Source organism: Thermobia domestica, chromosome 6 (assembly GCF_964235325.1).
Source record: "Thermobia domestica chromosome 6, izTheDome1.hap1.1, whole genome shotgun sequence".
In the NCBI taxonomy this organism is placed as follows: domain Eukaryota; kingdom Metazoa; phylum Arthropoda; class Insecta; order Zygentoma; family Lepismatidae; genus Thermobia; species Thermobia domestica.
In genome coordinates this window covers 286,811,956-286,826,190 of record NC_137459.1, presented here as the reverse complement: position 1 = coordinate 286,826,190, position 14,235 = coordinate 286,811,956, and the positions used below count along the sequence as shown (strand labels likewise).

Here is a 14,235-nt window from a genome sequence, read left to right as displayed (position 1 = left end):
AACTATTAATTTTACCCGCAGTCATAGTCATCCATCTCTGAAATGCACGTTTTCTACTCATGCTCTAGAGATTTGCGGACTGCATCATTCGGAAATACTGAAACTGAGAAACAAATTATTTGTTGTGTAGGGGATGGAATACTCAAATAATTAAAAACCTGCAAGGTGTTTCATTCATTATGCAATGCCTTCGTTCTGAGGTGTTGCATTCATTATGCGATGGTACAAGAGGAAATTTTCTCTCCAACATTTCTTTCCTACTTGATTGCATCCCGTAATTTTCGAGATGCGTATACGGTCTCCATCTAACCTTGTTCAAGTTAACCAGTTAGAACTTCCGTACTTTTCAAGAATCAGTGATCATAAGATTACCATTGGATACTTGTGCTTTGAATTTAGCGAGTTGAGGGGCCCGTCACTGCGCTCTTTGTTGTTTAGATTCAGAATCATAACGATGCAGTCAGGTACCATCTTCTATTTCCCACATGGCAGCAAACTCCCTCAGATTTTATTTAAACATGTTTGAACTGGTCTATGGTGCACAAGTATTTTGTCACTTTCAATTAAGAGGTAACTACATGGAATGAAGTTTTTAACTTTACGATTCATTTTATGCATTCAGGGTAAAAGGAGACGGATGATAAATGAAAGGGAATGATAATGAAAAAAAAATGATGGAATGAGATGTAGGAGAAAACGGGAGAAGCTCGACAAAACCCATGAACACGTTGTGTTCACTACAGACTCACATGACCTGGAATCAGACCATGAATTCTTCGCATCAGAGGCGACCGCTCAAACACTAGACCACCATACTCCCTCCCCCAGTCAAACGTTTTGGGGTAATCATCTGACAGATACTGTCCTTATCATTAAAGTATTCATGCAAAGTTGTCCTTACTGAGGCTGTAGATACGTTTAGGCTCTACTAAATATGCGTGCAGTTAAGTGTCTGTTAGCTGGTGCCAAATCATGAACGGCGGTGTTGTTTTCCTGCATATACATTATTGTTAGCTGACTTGCACTATGTGTCTGTTAGCAGCTTTGCTTGTTGCAACAGAAATCACTGAACTAATTCTTAACCATTTAATAGAAAGGGGTCATTATATTATCACTCAAAATGTTCACCATGTCATAGTAAATCCCATTCAGTGATAGGCCTTTTTTCTGTATACATTCTGTCACCGCAAGCACTTCAGTTTTTGATATCCTCACAAACGAACCTCATTGTCTCCCTGAAAAGCAAGAATAAAATTATCAGTGACAATTGTCTGAAATCTGGTACATTTACTTTTAAACAGTTAATATACTGAAGTACTTCTGGAAATTCTTTTATATTAGAGGTAGTAATTGCTGAAGAAAGAAAGATAGAAGAAAAGACTATCGTAAGTTCAATTGTTACAGAAAATGCTGAACGTGAAAACTCAACGAAAATGTGACCTAACAATTTTTGGAGACCTTGAGTCGTATTGCCCGTCGTCACTAAATTGTTCCTTCTTTTTTTATTTTGTCATCTAACAAACGGAATTGACCAAGGGTGACTTCCTCTCTAATCAGTCTCTGTTGCTCATTTGGAGTCGTATCATGCAGCTGTCCGTGTGGAATCCTTAATAGAATTGATAGCTATTTCGTTCATGTTCTTGTCCATGAACGAACTCTGTCTAAACATGTATGGATTTAAACGGATTAACATTTTCAGAACCAAATTAGAATAGAAGTGTAAGCCATCATTCATCCATCCATCCTAATTTGTTAATTGTTGCTTGAGGAACCAGAAAGAAACAATCCCAGTAACACTTCGCGTTCCTGTCTGTCTGTTTCTATAAATTCGAACTGTTTAAGACATTCTATCCTTAACTGATAATAAAAGTATATAGTTCAGTTTCTAGTTTTAAGTTATCAAATTTGTATAAGAATACATGTACCATTTTATGTGTTGTATCCAAGAAAATATGAGTGGTCGTTGGATTGATGGGCAGGTGAATCCCGATCTTTCACCTTCTGTGTGGTTGCTCTATCGTTTGAGCCACTAGCGACACGAACGGTTTTGTAAGTCCTCAAATCACTTTCGACCAACTATGTTTTTTGTAAAAGGAATCCAACAACGTGGATCTATTAGGTTAGGAAACTTTGGAGTGGTTTATACATATATATATATATATATACATTCAGGTGTAAGATCGGGGTTCAACTGCCCGCCAATGTAGCGATAACTGTTTTCTTGGAGACAACATATCAAATACTTTTTGCATTCTTATACAAATATAACGACCCAAAAAGTTGGTATAATGCTTTGATAATGAAAACCGTATTTGTTGATACAAAGGATACAGTTATTTAAATTAAATATTTTACAACTATTAACTGCCAGAACGCATAGAACAAAAATAAAATAACACAAAAGGTTGGTCACTAAACTAGTCAGTGGCCAGTTTTCTCTTATACCGTCGTATATTTGTGTCAGAAAGTAAAATTGTTCTTCTACATAAAGTTAAGAACTATGGCTATATGGAGATCCTGTAAAAAAATATTCGGCCCATGACCGTATTTGTTAAATTGCTCGTCTTGTTTTAATTCTTGTCGTCTTTTTCCTTACAGCTAGCCAAATACGTTTGCCACAATTGCTCACGTGGAGACGTAGAGGAGTCAATGTTGTTGTGCGATGGCTGTGACGACAGTTACCATACGTTTTGTTTAATTCCACCTCTCGCTGAAGTTCCTAAAGGTAAAACTTCTTTTTCTTAAATTACTTCGGATTGTACAGTTTAACATGCTCAGTAAAAATGATAGAAGGTGATTATATGCAGTGTGGAATATTTGTCTTGATACGATCTTGTTACTTTTAAACTAATAAAAAAAAAAAAAAAAAAAAAAAAAACTGTGAAATTTTGTACCATGGAGATATCGGCTAGGGGGACATAGTTTGATGTATTATGTAGTACCACAAGGTTAACAGTGTTGCCAACTTAACAAAATTTAAGTTATTCAAATGGCGCTACGTCAGGTTATTACATATTACGAGGAAAACACAATATCAAACTTGTCATCCAGTGTTGCAATCTAAGTATGTTACAATATCACAAACATCGAAAAACAGTCAAATTTTGGAGGGTTCGAAAGTATTATAATGTCGGTAATCATATGACGTATTACGAACTAATAGAAGGAAAATTAGTACTACATCGAATTACATACATGGTTTCCAACAGACATGGAAATCATAATAACGTTTACGGTAATTTGATATCCCGAACCATTCAGGAGATTTTTTAAGGCAAAATTTGATATATTGCTTAAAATAACTTATAAATGGGAACGTTCTAAAGCAAACCTTTGATTTACTTTGCTTCTACAACATTACAATATATTTTGGTAGGTATAATTGAGGAGTTTGATGTAGTAAGGGCGTAAGTAAGTTTACACCCTTTTTGCATCAAACGCATTTGTGGCTTTTGCCATGCTTGTTTAGCCTCCTGGTAACATTTCAATTCAATATCGGAATAAAATGTTGCATATTACATTGTTTTATGTAAGAAAAAAAACTACTTAAATTTTCAACATCGTTTTTCTCCAACTACATGTTTCAGACTTACGCCCTTATTGCATCAAACTCCTCATAATTTTAAGGAGTGTTGCTAATTTCGACACCGTACCTCCAGAACGGTTTGAAATATCGGGTTGCTGTAAACGGAATTGTGATATTCACATCTATTGAAAAGCTTCTGTGCAATTGGATGAGGTACTTATCTAAGCAACTTTTCGAAGTAAATCCTTTTGAAAAAAAAAGTCAAATATTGAATCCCCTGTAACATTCTTCCAATCTATTTCAAATCCATCATATCATGATCATAGTATTAGATACTAAAAGTATTTTGGATGTGTATTGCCTTGTCCGTCTCATTTGTGTTATTACTCCTGTAGATGCCACCAGAATTTGAATGTTTGTGATACTGTAACATCCTTAATTTGCAACACTGTGAGACAAATGTGGTAGCCGAAATATGTACTAGATTGACGTAGTGTCACTTCAAAAATTCAATTTTATGTTGAATTGGCAACATTGTTATCCTTATGGTATCACAGAATATGCCAAACAATCTCCTCTCACCTCTGGTGCTTGGGGTCCTCGGTTCAAACCCTGCTCCCGCCAAGTGAACTTTGTGGTGGACAAACACCGTGTGCGTGGGTTTTCTTGGAGTTCTCCCGTTTCCTTCCACTTTCTTCATTCCACCATTTCATTCATCTCTCATCATCACCGTCTCCTTTAGCCTAACAAGCATACCCGTGGGACGTAAAAGTAAAAAATTTCATTTCATTTCATTTCATTTCAATCTCCTCTTGCCGATATTTGGAGAGTACAAAATTTTAGCGTTTTTTATTAAAGGTTCGAGGGCGTATCAAGATAAATTGTCCACTCCGTATACTTCAGAATATAGTGGAAGTATTATTAAAACTTACTGGAAGAGTATACTCCCAAAACCTGTTTTGCTTATAATATCTTTTGTTTTCACTGGTGGTTTTCATTTTTTTTCTTTCTATCGCTACCCCTCTCTATCTGATGAAGCGTGTAGCAAAAGAGCTTAAAAAACGTACAAACTGTAGTTTGAGAGATTATATTTTCTCTATTTTCTGTTAAGAAGTCCACTTTTTCTAGCGCATAACTAATCTTTTAATTAAATCAACAAAATTCTTCATGTAAGGAGTTGAGTGCCAGAGTAGTGTATGTACCACGTTCATACGTTCGAGAAAATTGAAGCTAAAATTTAGCGTACTCACAAGTTTTGACAGCATAACAAGAATTTACCACCCTCCCAACACTCAATGAGCCATGTTTCCCTAAAGGTTAATATGTCTTTTGATATAGAATGGCACCTAGGGGCGGTTCGTGGACCTAACTGAAAATTTCTGTTTTGGCGCTTAGGCGACTGTGACACTGAACCCTCTATATATAAATTGACGAATCAGTTTTAGCAGTTTTGGCTGATTTAAACCAAGGTGGTTTAAACAAAAAAAGAAAAGCTTTAAATCGTGTGAACTTCATGCTGACGTTTCCACATATCAAACCATCCGCATAACATTTATCTACTTTTCACCTTTTAATCAAGGGGTCCCGTGTTGTTTAATTCTCGGTCGAATCACAACCCATCTTTCAACTGTAAACCAAGTAGCGATTCGAGGTGTCCCTCTAAGCGAAAGTCTTCTCCGTGATAACCTTGGTATTTCATAAGGATGTTAAGCCTAAACATACGAAATGAAACCAAATTATATATTTCTACTTGAGTGAATGTCTGTTCTTTTATAAAGAAGCCAAGGTTGTTTAAATATATTGATAGAAATTGCCAAATTTATCAACTGCCTACGTAGCTTCCAACATCAGCTTGGATTTGACTTGGTTTCAATTTTATTGAATGATATATACATACCAAATTTGTAATTTAATACCTGTTTTAGCGTAGTGATTATGATACGTTGACCTTAAAATTTTACATACAAATACATTTAAAGTAATAACAGGATTTTCCCAATGGCTAAGGCGGAAGTTTCCCGATTTATTCTGTATAATGTTTTTACTTGTGTAACTGTTTGTCTTTTTGTCCTTTTGAAATAACTCTTGACAATTATATTAACAAGTAGGCCTATGTAAAGATCAGTACAACGTATTTTTAACAGAAGTCCTTCGTGAGTGAGTCGGCAGTCGCATTTGTGACCAATTAGTCCCTGTTTCGTGTCCAAATGGACAATTTCTCTCGGATGTAAGCCGAGAAGCGGTTTGGATTCCGCTTTAAGCTTATGTGACCCCTTCCAGCATAATCTTGTTGTTGCATAATAACACCAAGGGGAAACAAACTAATTTCTGTCCATATTTAATATAAATACGTAGAGTAAATTATTTAAACCAAAAAAACCTGGTTTAAACAAAAAAAAAAAAAAAAAAAAAAAACGGGTTTAAACAAAAAAAAAACGTTTTTTTTTTGTTTTTCAATAAAAAACCTGGTTTTTGCCAACCCTGAGTTTTAGCCCATTTATCACCAAAACGTGAACCCACAGCTTAATGCGTAATTTGACTTACATGTCGAGGAACTAGACAATTATAGAAGTAGTATATGTATTCATTTGTTCTGTATTTATTTTCTCAGTTTTTATGGTATTCTTAATTATGCAGTATTATTCTAAATTTCTGAATCATCTGATATGCTTATGTAGGTGATTGGCGTTGTCCAAAATGTGTTGCACAAGAAGTTGATAGACCTATGGAGGCATTTGGTTTTGAGCAAGCCAAGAAGGAATACACATTACACCAATTCGGAGAAATGGCAGATCAGTTTAAATCAGATTACTTCAACATGCCTGTCCATGTAAGTGATTAGTTGTTATTCAACAATTTGTACCTATGTAAAATAGGCCCAATGTATAATCATTTCGAGAATAATGTAATACTGTTACCTATTTAGGGAGATGTAAGGAAGGCAGATAAACTGTAGTCATATATATATATATCAATCCCCTTCTGAAAAAGAAAAAAAAAACTTTTACACTTTTTATCCATAAGCTGCAAATGTATATCTTATTTACTGTTTAGTATGACGTAAGATTCTAGGAATATATGAGTTCTTAAAGAAAGTATAATTAAGACTGAAATTAATGAATTTGTGAACATGTCATATTGATGATTCAGTGGAGTGGGATCATGATAGAGGTGTCCAATTGCGTAAGTATGTTCCTAAACTAGGTAGTAGACCTTTGTTCAATAGATTCCTGTGAGTGCACTTGATGTAAGTCCTACGTTGTCAGTATTGAGTAAAGACTATAATATAACTAGATGGAGCTAAGTTTTGATTATGTAGTGTTGAATATGGTCAGCTTTTAAACCTTTCTCTCTAATCTGTAGAAAAAATACTTAGTACAGTTTGTACATGTTAAGTATTGTAATTATTTAAAGTAAAATGTACAGAATGAGATGTAAGAAAACTATAAAAACTGAAACAACTTGCATAGTGTAAATTTTGTTTACTGTGTGTGATAAAATGTGAGAGGAATTATTGGAGAACAAAACTCTTTCGAAGTGGTAATGTGCTAATGTAGGGAAAATTGTGCTTCACGTGATGTTTACAATCATTAATGAATACCAATTATCAAATAAAAACCACGGTGTCATTTGGAAACAAAAGTTCTACCAAGTTGGCACCACTGCTAACCGAATTGCAACACACGTAAAAATTATCATATTGATACAAGTCAACTTTCTGAACTTCATCATAACTAACACACAGTTCTGATTTAACGCGAAATTTATATTTTCTTTTCCATTGTCGAGAGCCGATTTTGGGTCCCGAGTTGGAAACCCGGTAACTGGAAAACGAAGCGGAATTCGACTCATGTTTATTGGAATTTTTCTACTGCATTTGATGTCAGGATTCATCTGTCAAAATTTTCATACTCCCTTTGAAATCGCCTTGTGTATAGGACCTAAATGCCCATAGGAAATATTTATATTCCAAGTACAAAAATTGAAATTTCAATAATTAATTGCAAATGTTAGGGGCTGCAGCCGCACGAACTGTTAACGGATATTAAATACTTAGGTACTTCTCCAATACATGTAAAAATATCAGATTTTTAAAGGGTGAGGTTTTTGAGAAAATGGCGTCCAAACATGGCGTCTTAATGAAATTTTCAGCTTTTCATCATGCTATAACGCGGGAAGTAATAATCAGAAACGTAAGTCCTTTAGATTTTCAAGAGAGAGTAGATATTGATGCTAGAAGCAGATGGTTGATATTGCTTGTGAGGACAGAAAAAAAAAATGTTTGAAGTTAGCAAAAAATTCACCAAAGTTGGCAACATTGCGAGTGAATTGCGCTATTCATATTGGATCAATAGACGAATTTTGGCCCTCCACCGAAACATACAATTTTATACTCTTCCTGCTATTGCGATTATATTACTAAGTACACTCGTTTCTCTACAATAAAACTTAATTTGACATGTTCTTCAGTTTTTGGAGGAATCCGAGAGGAGAGCAGCCATTTTGGAAGGTATATCGAAGAAAAGAAAAAAATTCAGAAAAAATAAAAAAAAATATTGGTCTAATAATATTGCATGTAGATCCCATATAAAAAAATTAAATGAAATCTGAGACTATGATAGGGACCAATTGTGGTTTCCTGGACGTTTTGAAATGGAATCGGTCAGTAACTTTATCTTGTCTTCCGTATAGAATATCAGTCAATCATGAAAGCGACTTTACACCTATTAATTTCAGGAGATTTGATGTAAGAAACAAATTTTTTATATTATTATAGTGGTCACTATTGACTCAACGCCTACTCTGCGTTTATAGGACCCGCCTGAGAGTTAATGGTGGACAGCATCATGTCCATGGGTTTTCTCAGAGTTCTCCCATATCCCCATTCCACCTCTTATTTCACAATTATTCACTTTCATCCGTCTTCTTTAACCTAAAGGACATAATCGTGTTACGTTAAACTTGATATTTCTTTAATTTTTATTTCATTTTTTATTCTTCATCACACTGGAACATTTTATACCCTGCACTGTACAGTTCACAGAACGAAACTTAACAATGTAGACGAATAACATTAAGCTTAATAGTAGAAGAAAACATGGGTTTATTTCGTGATATCGGCAGGCGAGCGACTAAACAATATACCATTTTATAATGAAGGGGGTTCATACATTGCTCATTATCTTAAGTTAAATATCAGTTCTAGATAGCTATACAAGGCACTGCTGGAATACAATATTTTTTTAATTCAATAAAAAAATACTTAACATGACATAAGTAAAAATAGCAGCGTGATTTCTTCAGTTTCAGAATTATTATTCCTTTCTTTCAAGAAAAGAATTGTAGGCTTAACTCTCAGCGGCTGATACGAACGTAGAGTATATTATGGTTGTTTGGATTGGAGTTTAGCGTCTAGCACCGAGCTGATATGATACGTGGACCTACATTTAAAGTGGAATTAAAACCACCATATTGCGTTCAAATTTTTCAAGGCTTTTCCTACTGGGAATCGAAAGCGGGACCCGATGCGCCAAATGTATATGTGCTAGCCGCTACGTTGGTGGGAAGGATTTGTAGTAAATTATGTTAGTTCTTCATTTAACTATGACTATCTTAAGTTTCGTGCATATCTTTGTGCATCTTTAATAGACAAAAGTTTTTCACATGCTCTAATTTCAGTGTGCCAAAATCTGGCTTGTATCACTATTTACAGTGTTCTTACTTCCGAAAATAATTTGCTGTATTTTATCAACATCTAGCTAACACTATGGCCTATGGAACCCGTAGATCCAATGCCGCGCTCACAAAAGCTCTCCATTGATTTCTGTCCTTAGCCAACTGGATCCAGTTTCTACTTTGTATTCCTATTTCTGCGAGATCCATTTTAATATTGTCCCCTCATCTGCGCCTAGGTCTTCCTAGTGGTCGTTTCCGATTGAATTTCCAGTTAAAACTTTGACAGTGTTCCTACTTTTTTTCCATTCTGTCTACATGATCTGCCCACCTGAGCCTTCTACACTTCATGACCCTAACAATGTTTGGTGAACTGTATAAATTGTACAGTTCCTTCTTATGAAGGTTCCGCCATTCCCCATTCCCGTCCCTCTTGGGTCCGAACATTCTACGCAGAGCGGACAGCAACGAACCAAGGATAGTCGAATATGAGCATACAATCCAGGTATATCTGCGACATTGATGCGAACAACGAGATTCTCAACTGATGCGACAGTTGTTTCGTATACGATGTTTTGCATTTCTTCCTAGAAGAAAAAAAAATCTAGATGGTTGAGATCAGGTGACCTCGGTGGCCTAGACACAGGCTCATCCCTAACAATGAACCTATTTCGAAACACGTCCTGAATGAAATGTATATTACGATCGAAATGAACTGGTGCCCCATCGTGTTAGTACCACATTTCTTGCCGCAGTGCCAAAGGTATGGTCTCTAACAGTTCAGGCAAAATCTCATGAAGAAATGCATGATACCTGCGATCAGTCAGGTGAACAGGGAGAATGAAGGTCGAATTAAATGATCATGCACTATCCTGTACCACACATTCACTGAAAACCTGTGCTGGTGATGGGCCACAAAAGTGCATGTAGGTTGTGAAAGTCTCAGACATGGCTGTTTCTACTATTGAAGACATCTTTCTAGTGAAAATGGCTTCATCTGTCCACAATACCTTTGCTTCAGAATTAGAGTTCGTGTCCATCTGATGAAAAAGCATTGGCAAAACACCAAACGAGAGCCAAAGTCACGAGGTAAGAGTTCTTCTATTCTCTGCATTTTAAAATGGCGCATTCCTTCTGCCAACACTCGCCACACATTCACATGAGACAGGTTTCGTACCCGAGCAAAACGCGCGTACTTATCAGGATTTTCAGCGAGCTGTTGACACATCTGCAAACTGATGTGTGCGTACACTTCGGGTCTTCCAACTTCTTCCCGAGGTGGTAACACTGACCCTGTTTCACGAAGTCGACTGTCCACTATCTGAAAGAAGATGTGAGACGGTAACCGTCTATTTGGAAAGCGTTGTGCATACAGACGCCTGGCTTCACGGCTAGTGCCACGTGCCTCCCCATAAATAAGATGCATGTGTGCTAGGTGATGGGTGCATGTTTGGTAGGTGCTAGGTTCCATCTGTATTAAACTGGGAGCTGGAACTGCAAATTATCTCCTTTCACACTTGCACACTGCACAAAATGGCCGTATTACCCTAAGAACACCACTGACCCATTAATGCGATACTTGACTTCCCCAATACACCACGTTTTCTGCTTTCAGTACAACATACAAGTACTCGTCAATGCGTATGACAACCTGCAGCGAACTGCTTATCTTATCACAGCACTTGAAACACGACTGGGACAAGTGCCGGAGAGAACAATCTGTTTTTGTGATTGTCTTTCCTTCCTACTAGTAGAGTCATGTATACAACGTATGTTGTTTCTCGTATGCCACACGACATGTTTCGTTCATTCCTCGCGTGTATCGAAGGTATGCAACCGTGCTCAACGTTTCGGATTTTGTGTTCCATGATCATGTTTTCATTGTGCTGCCCCGATGTGTAATTCACTCATTTCTGCGTGTCACGGTCCTTAATGCTGCGTTCGATACCCTTTCCATACTCTTGTTCTTGCTGGAAATCCCCATTTCCTTTGAAGATTCCATTGCGCATGCGTGCAATGAACTTTTCATAGTGACTTCCGGACGGAATACATACGACTCCTTTATGATTACTTTGGAACCACCTCTCTATCTGTGATAGTATTCGTCCCAGTGAGGCGTTACGTTCAGTCGTAAAACTTGCACATAAACTTTTGGCTTCTTTTCGTGTGAGGAATCACCTCACAAGCATTGTAAGCGTCCTTTAGAAACGTTCCAGTTAAAAAGTTTGTGATGTGTATTACTACGATATGTACAATTCTGAACTAAAAATTATGAGTATTGAATGTTAAATGGATTCAAGCTTTCTCCTCCAAGTCTCTCTGCAGTATGAAATGATTAAATTAATACATTGTCAAAATTCTTGGTGCATTAACTGTAACCTATCAAGCGATATACTTTGTTTAAACTTACTAAGAATCCTACCATCATGCCGGTTAGGATGCCAGTTTCAGACTTACTTTCGACTGGTGTCCTAAAATAGCCAGAAATACTACATTTTATATGTTTTAAGCAAAATAAATTTGATCTAAATCAAAAGGAAAAAAAAAACTTGATTTAAATTCCGATTTAAATCATTTAACCTTGCTTGTCCATTCCTACATATTATCTGTGCTAAAAAGGGTTAGGTAAAAAAATTAAATGAAATGTTTACATTTTACGTCCCACGGTTATGCCGGTTAGGCTAAAGGAGACGGTGATTATGAGAAATGAATGAAATGGTGGAATGAAGAAAGTGGGAGGAAACGGGAGAACCCCGAGAAAACTCACGAGCACGGTGTTTGTCCACCACAAAGTCCACACGGCGCCAGCTGGAATCGAACTGAACGCTCTACCACTGAGCCACCGCGTCCCCAGTTAGGTAAACAATTTTGTTGTCTGATTGTGTAGAACATTCGGGTTGTGAAGGATGGAACCTACTTCCTACAGTGAAATCCAAATCATTCCTCGGATTTATAAGTAATACAAGATCGAAAATGTGTGCTGAAAGCATGCAAGTCAACCATTGACTACGATAAACACTACAAAGCTTTCTTTACACAAACTTGAGTTGAAATCACTTTCTCACACACTAGAGAAAATGGATGGGACGTATAGTTTCACGAGCATTTATTGATCGGCCAGGCTTGTTTTTATTTATTTATTTATTTTTTATCAAATTAGAATTATCAAAATCCCTAACTTGTAGACACATAATACAAGCAGTAATACTTATACTACTAACTTCCAGCTGAGATTACATTAGGGCTTTTCCGTAATCGGATAGTCAGCAGCATCCTGTTTGTGCTACATGTGGTTCCAAATTCTTTAGTCTGTGCACAAACTCAGATAAACCACTATAGTTTGATTCTCACTGTAAACAATGTTGGCTGACTGATTGATTTGGCTCTTTGTTCTCGAGTGTGAAAAATATTCGTCCTTTATATGTATTTTTTAACTTTTTTTAAACCCTTGGTACAAGTGACGTGCATTTTTTTTCCTTCCATGCGTGAAAGCAACCAGTTTTATTTATTTACTTATTTTAAAGACTAGGGACAATCGAATTTTATTTATCAAAGAAGTGTTCAAGCTTTTAAAGTTTACATGTGCGTCTCGATTGAAGGTAGAAGAAAAGCACGTTTTCTTCTAGTAGCCACCATCACCTCTCTACCCCATAATTTAATAAGGCTGGTTTTCTAAGGGTCCTAATAATGTTTCCAATATAGTTTTTGTAGTGTTTTAATGGGGGAAAATACTACTATAGCAAACTTACTATCAAGGTACTTGTGTATTGTGAATGGTTTTAACGAAACATAAATGAATGTGTACGATGTAGTGTTAGTTTTCATACTTTTAGATGAAGTCAGTACTCATAAAGAAGTATGTTTCTATCGTATTTCTGACTGCTGTAAAAACTTATCATGGAACTTGGGCACGTTAATGTATTTGGTTTGGTTCCAATTTTAGCTTGTACCGACACGGCTGGTTGAAAAGGAATTTTGGCGTATTGTGTCTTCAATTGAGGAGGATGTGACAGTGGAATACGGTGCAGATCTTCATACAATGGACCACGGGTCAGGCTTTCCAACTAGAAATTCCAATAACTTGACAGCCATAGATGAGGTAGGTTAACATTTGATTTCAGATTAATCAGATTTCGTGCTGTGATTGGTTAATACTCAGGAAAATCATTCCATTTCAGTTACTGGAAACATTTTTAAACTCTTGGTCTATCACCTAAATCTACTTAAAGCCTGGTGAAACGGGCAAGAGAAGGAAGAGAAAGCAACTGATGTAGATTTCAGAAATTAATTATAACAAATTTTGAATTCTAATTTTCTTCTTATCTAGTTGAAGTAGTAGTTGCATAAATTACCGGATTATTTTCAAGTCTTTCACATAGCTGCCTGCTAACTAGAAAAAACACAAATTTCAAATTACTTCATTTTTACCATTTCTACTCCTAGTTTGTGTAGAACAGTGCTCGACTAACCAGATAGGTCCTCTCTCTCTTCACGTATATATACAGGGTGGCCCATTTTAATCTTCCCACGGAAATATCTCGAAAACTGTTGAAAATAAATGAATCGAACAAAAACTTAAATAGGAAATATCATGGGGCACATCGAATAGTGTTGTTACAGTGTTCCTCAGGGCCGCCCTTCATGGAAGCCCAGGGCCCAACTTTAAAATTTTAAATACAAACCTGGGTCGAGTGATACTCAAACACTAAACAGCATTGTGGCAAAAGATTTTTCATATTGGTCACTGTATTCAAAATGGCCGAAAAGACGTGGTGTCTGTATCAGATAAAACGTCCAGTACCACTAATATGAAAACGGTTGGAGATAAATGAACAGAACAAAATTTGAAACAGGAAAATGACATGGAGCACGTCGAATGATGTCGTGGTGACCTCCATGGAAGCCCAGGGCCCAACTTCAAAATTTTAAACGAAAAGATTGGTCGAGTGATACCTCGTTCGGTACATCATCAAACACTGAACAGTGTTGTGGCAAAAGGTTGTTCATATGGGTCCCCGTTTTCAAAATGACCACCA

At 36.5% G+C, this 14,235-nt stretch overlaps 1 protein-coding gene across 3 annotated transcripts in view; it reads left to right on the top strand.

The window, feature by feature from the left end:
* The window catches only part of LOC145688519 (lysine-specific demethylase 5A-like), a 155,794-nt gene that overhangs the window by 61,636 nt on the left and 79,923 nt on the right, over positions 1-14,235 (top strand). For all 3 annotated transcript variants that reach the window (XM_081762872.1, XM_081762870.1, XM_081762871.1), the window contains 3 exons: positions 2,599-2,725; positions 6,205-6,356; positions 13,143-13,298. In XM_081762872.1, coding sequence (XP_081618998.1) covers positions 2,599-2,725; positions 6,205-6,356; positions 13,143-13,298 — 435 coding nt within the window. The remainder of the gene's footprint in view (positions 1-2,598; positions 2,726-6,204; positions 6,357-13,142; positions 13,299-14,235) is intronic.